This window comes from Lactuca virosa, chromosome 8 (assembly GCF_052849685.1).
Source record: "Lactuca virosa cultivar CGN04683 chromosome 8, Lactuca_virosa_CGN04683_v6, whole genome shotgun sequence".
In the NCBI taxonomy this organism is placed as follows: Eukaryota; Viridiplantae; Streptophyta; class Magnoliopsida; order Asterales; family Asteraceae; genus Lactuca; species Lactuca virosa.
In genome coordinates this window covers 254894245-254897233 of record NC_136433.1, presented here as the reverse complement: position 1 = coordinate 254897233, position 2989 = coordinate 254894245, and the positions used below count along the sequence as shown (strand labels likewise).

Below are 2989 nucleotides of genomic sequence, written 5' to 3'. Positions count from 1 at the left end.
ATGAAATGATTTCATCCAAGGGGGAGTGTTATAAATAATTGGATGACAACATTTTATACCCTAATGTCAAATATGTAAGAGTTATTTTCAACTCTTATAACAAATATGTCAAATATGTGTAAGAACTCATTGATTATGTCTAGTGATTTAATTAGTTTAAATAGCACCCTTGTATATGTAAAAAGACACACCAATTTGAATACTTTATATAAGTGATCAAATTATCTCCAAATCTTTCTTCTTCTTTCTTAAGGTTCTTAGTTCAGTTTTATTAATCTTGTTTTAATTACGTCAAATCATCTCATCTTTTCATTTTAATTTTAACATTCGACATAAAAAGATAAATAAAAATATTTAGTATGAGGATATTAAACATCTTTTTTTATTGCTCTCTCAAATACAAATTTAGAAGTTACTGGCAAAAATTACAACTTTCTTATAGTTGAGGGACCGTAATGTTAATTCGTGCTTCTTTCTTTAGTTCATCTGTTCCTCTATACTATTTTGAACCTGAACGAGAAAATAAAGCCGAAAATTCTTGACGACGCGAAAATCCAAATTCAATGGTTAGTACAAAGTTGCTTCGAGATCCAGTTTCTATGCTACATAAATGGCGCTTATTATTGCTCGACTCTGATCCCTTTTTGTTATTCTTCTTTAAACCATTACATACGTTCGTGATTTCCAATTCTATCTCCCTGAATACACTCATAAATGGATTTTAGCATATGATCAACTTGCATGTTTTATTAAATTGAGCATCCAAGTTACATAATTATGCTATTACTGTTTCAATCGCTTAATATCTTGATTTTGGCTGTTGGGTTCTAGGGTTTTCAAGGTGCGAGTCATGTGGGTATATTTGCATCCTAGTTTTCTTTTCTATTTAACAATTAGGTTGTTTTTTCGGCAAAACGAGCATATTAATTGAAACAAATTCGGTCACATACTCTTCAATCGGAGTAAAACTAATTCGGGGTTTGAAGTTTCAGTAAGATCCATTTCATCGGGGCTTACGAAATTGACTGTGTATTCATCTATATATCGATAGAATGCAAGTAGATGCAAAATTTTAAACTTGATTCTTTATTTCGTCATGTCTGTAGGAGTCTTGCCCTTCTGTAAAGAACATTTTACTTCTTGATTCAGAAGGAGATCGAGTAGCTGTTAAGTACTATTCAGATGATTGGCCAACTAACAACGCTAAAGAAGCATTTGAAAAGTCTATTTTCACCAAAACTCAGAAAACCAATGCACGAACAGAAGGTATGAATGCTTCACTTCTAATTTTTATATCCCCTTTCTGTATTATATCTGTTTGCTGAAATTTGGAATACTTGCACAGCTGAGATAGCAATGCTTGAGAACAATGTTGTGGTCTACAAATTTGCTCAGGATCTTCACTTCTTTGTCACTGGTGGTGATGATGAAAACGAGCTCATTTTATCAACTGTTCTTCAGGGTTTTTTTGATGCAGTTTCTCTTCTGCTTAGGTACTTTCTAAACAATTAATCTCATCTACTTTTCTTTTTTGGACTTAACTACTTTTATGGTTATGTGTTTAGGGGAAATGTGGATAAAAAGGAAGCACTTGAAAATTTAGATCTCATTTTCTTGTGCCTTGATGAAATTATCGATGGAGGGTAAGAACTAAGAAATAAGAAGCCTGTTTAAATTGTGGTTAAGGAGTGGAGGGCATTTATGTCTTTTTTGAAAAAGGCTTATACTTTTTTTTTTGTAATTAGAATCATTCTTGAAACCGATGCAAATGTTATTGCTGGAAAGGTTGCTAGCGATAGTGTAGATTCTGGAGCTCCTTTGTCTGAACAGGTACTATTTTTTATACATTACTAATGCGTAGAAAATTTGAATATATAAAAGTGTTTAAATGCAAAAATTTAGCCCAAAATTATATGATTTATAATTCATGCTTTCAACACTTGAATTTGGTTGATGCAGACAATAAGTCAAGCATTGGCAACTGCACGTGAACATTTTACACGATCTCTCCTCAGGTAATCAATTAAATTTGAATTAGCAAAACACACAAAAAAAACATTTCTACTTTCATCATTTAACAATTTAGTAACTATTTGGTAAAAGTACAAGTGTTTTATCGTATTTTGACTAACAAAATTCTGACTTGAATTTAATATAATTTTTTTTTTTCAAAAATCAGTGGATAAGGATGCTGATTGGAGTAAAAAGTTGCCCAATCATGATTTGAAATTGGATTCTTATGCTATTAGGGCATATACATCAGATACAATTCTACAAGTGTAATGATATTGTAGGTGATTTTGTTGTTGACATGTTAAATATTTCACAGTGGCTTCTTGAAAAATTAGTCATCAATTGGGTGGTTATAATTATTTGACAAAATTGCAAAAATGGTCCCTGTGGTATGCATTTTTTTGGGGTTTTAGTCCAAACCTCGACTTTTTTGGATTGGTGGTCCTTTTGGACTGGTTTCTTTGCGTTTTTGGTCCCTCAGTAAACTGAAAAGACTATTATGCCCTTTTGATATATTTTTTATGCTTTTTCTATTTAATTTAAATGAAAATTAAAATAATTACCTAATTTGGGGCCCACATCTCTCTCTCTCTCTCTCTCTCTCTCTCTCTCTCTCTCTCTCCCCTTTGACGATTGTTTTCTCCCCCAATCAAACCTTGAAACCACTATTTTTTGATGAAAATGGAAGCTGTAAACCAAAATAAGAACCTAAATCAACAACCCAAATCTCGAACCCATTTCTCCTTCTTCACACCCAAAGCTTTGATGAGATAAACCAGCTCCAAACACCCTTCTTTTCATTCAATTGTTGTTGCCATCAAGAAGAAGAACAGGAGGCAGTTACCTCTTCTACTTCGCCTGTCTTCTCCTTCGTTTCCTGTTATGAAATGTGTGACTCGTCTTGGAGCTCGGAAAACAGAGACTGGTTCGAGGCAACAGCCCCTTGTTGCTCCACCCTTTTACCTGTCGATCGTAG

At 33.1% G+C, this 2989-nt stretch overlaps 1 protein-coding gene across 1 annotated transcript; it reads left to right on the top strand.

Moving 5' to 3' along the window:
- Positions 1-452: 452 nt before the first annotated feature.
- LOC145134354 (coatomer subunit zeta-1-like) lies at positions 453-2391 on the top strand. The gene is made up of 7 exons (XM_079069210.1): positions 453-566; positions 1107-1266; positions 1346-1493; positions 1566-1643; positions 1746-1830; positions 1960-2015; positions 2180-2391. Exons 1-7 carry the CDS (start codon positions 564-566, stop codon positions 2184-2186), a joined length of 537 nt encoding a protein of 178 aa, XP_078925336.1. The 5' UTR covers positions 453-563; the 3' UTR covers positions 2187-2391.
- Positions 2392-2989: the final 598 nt, after the last annotated feature.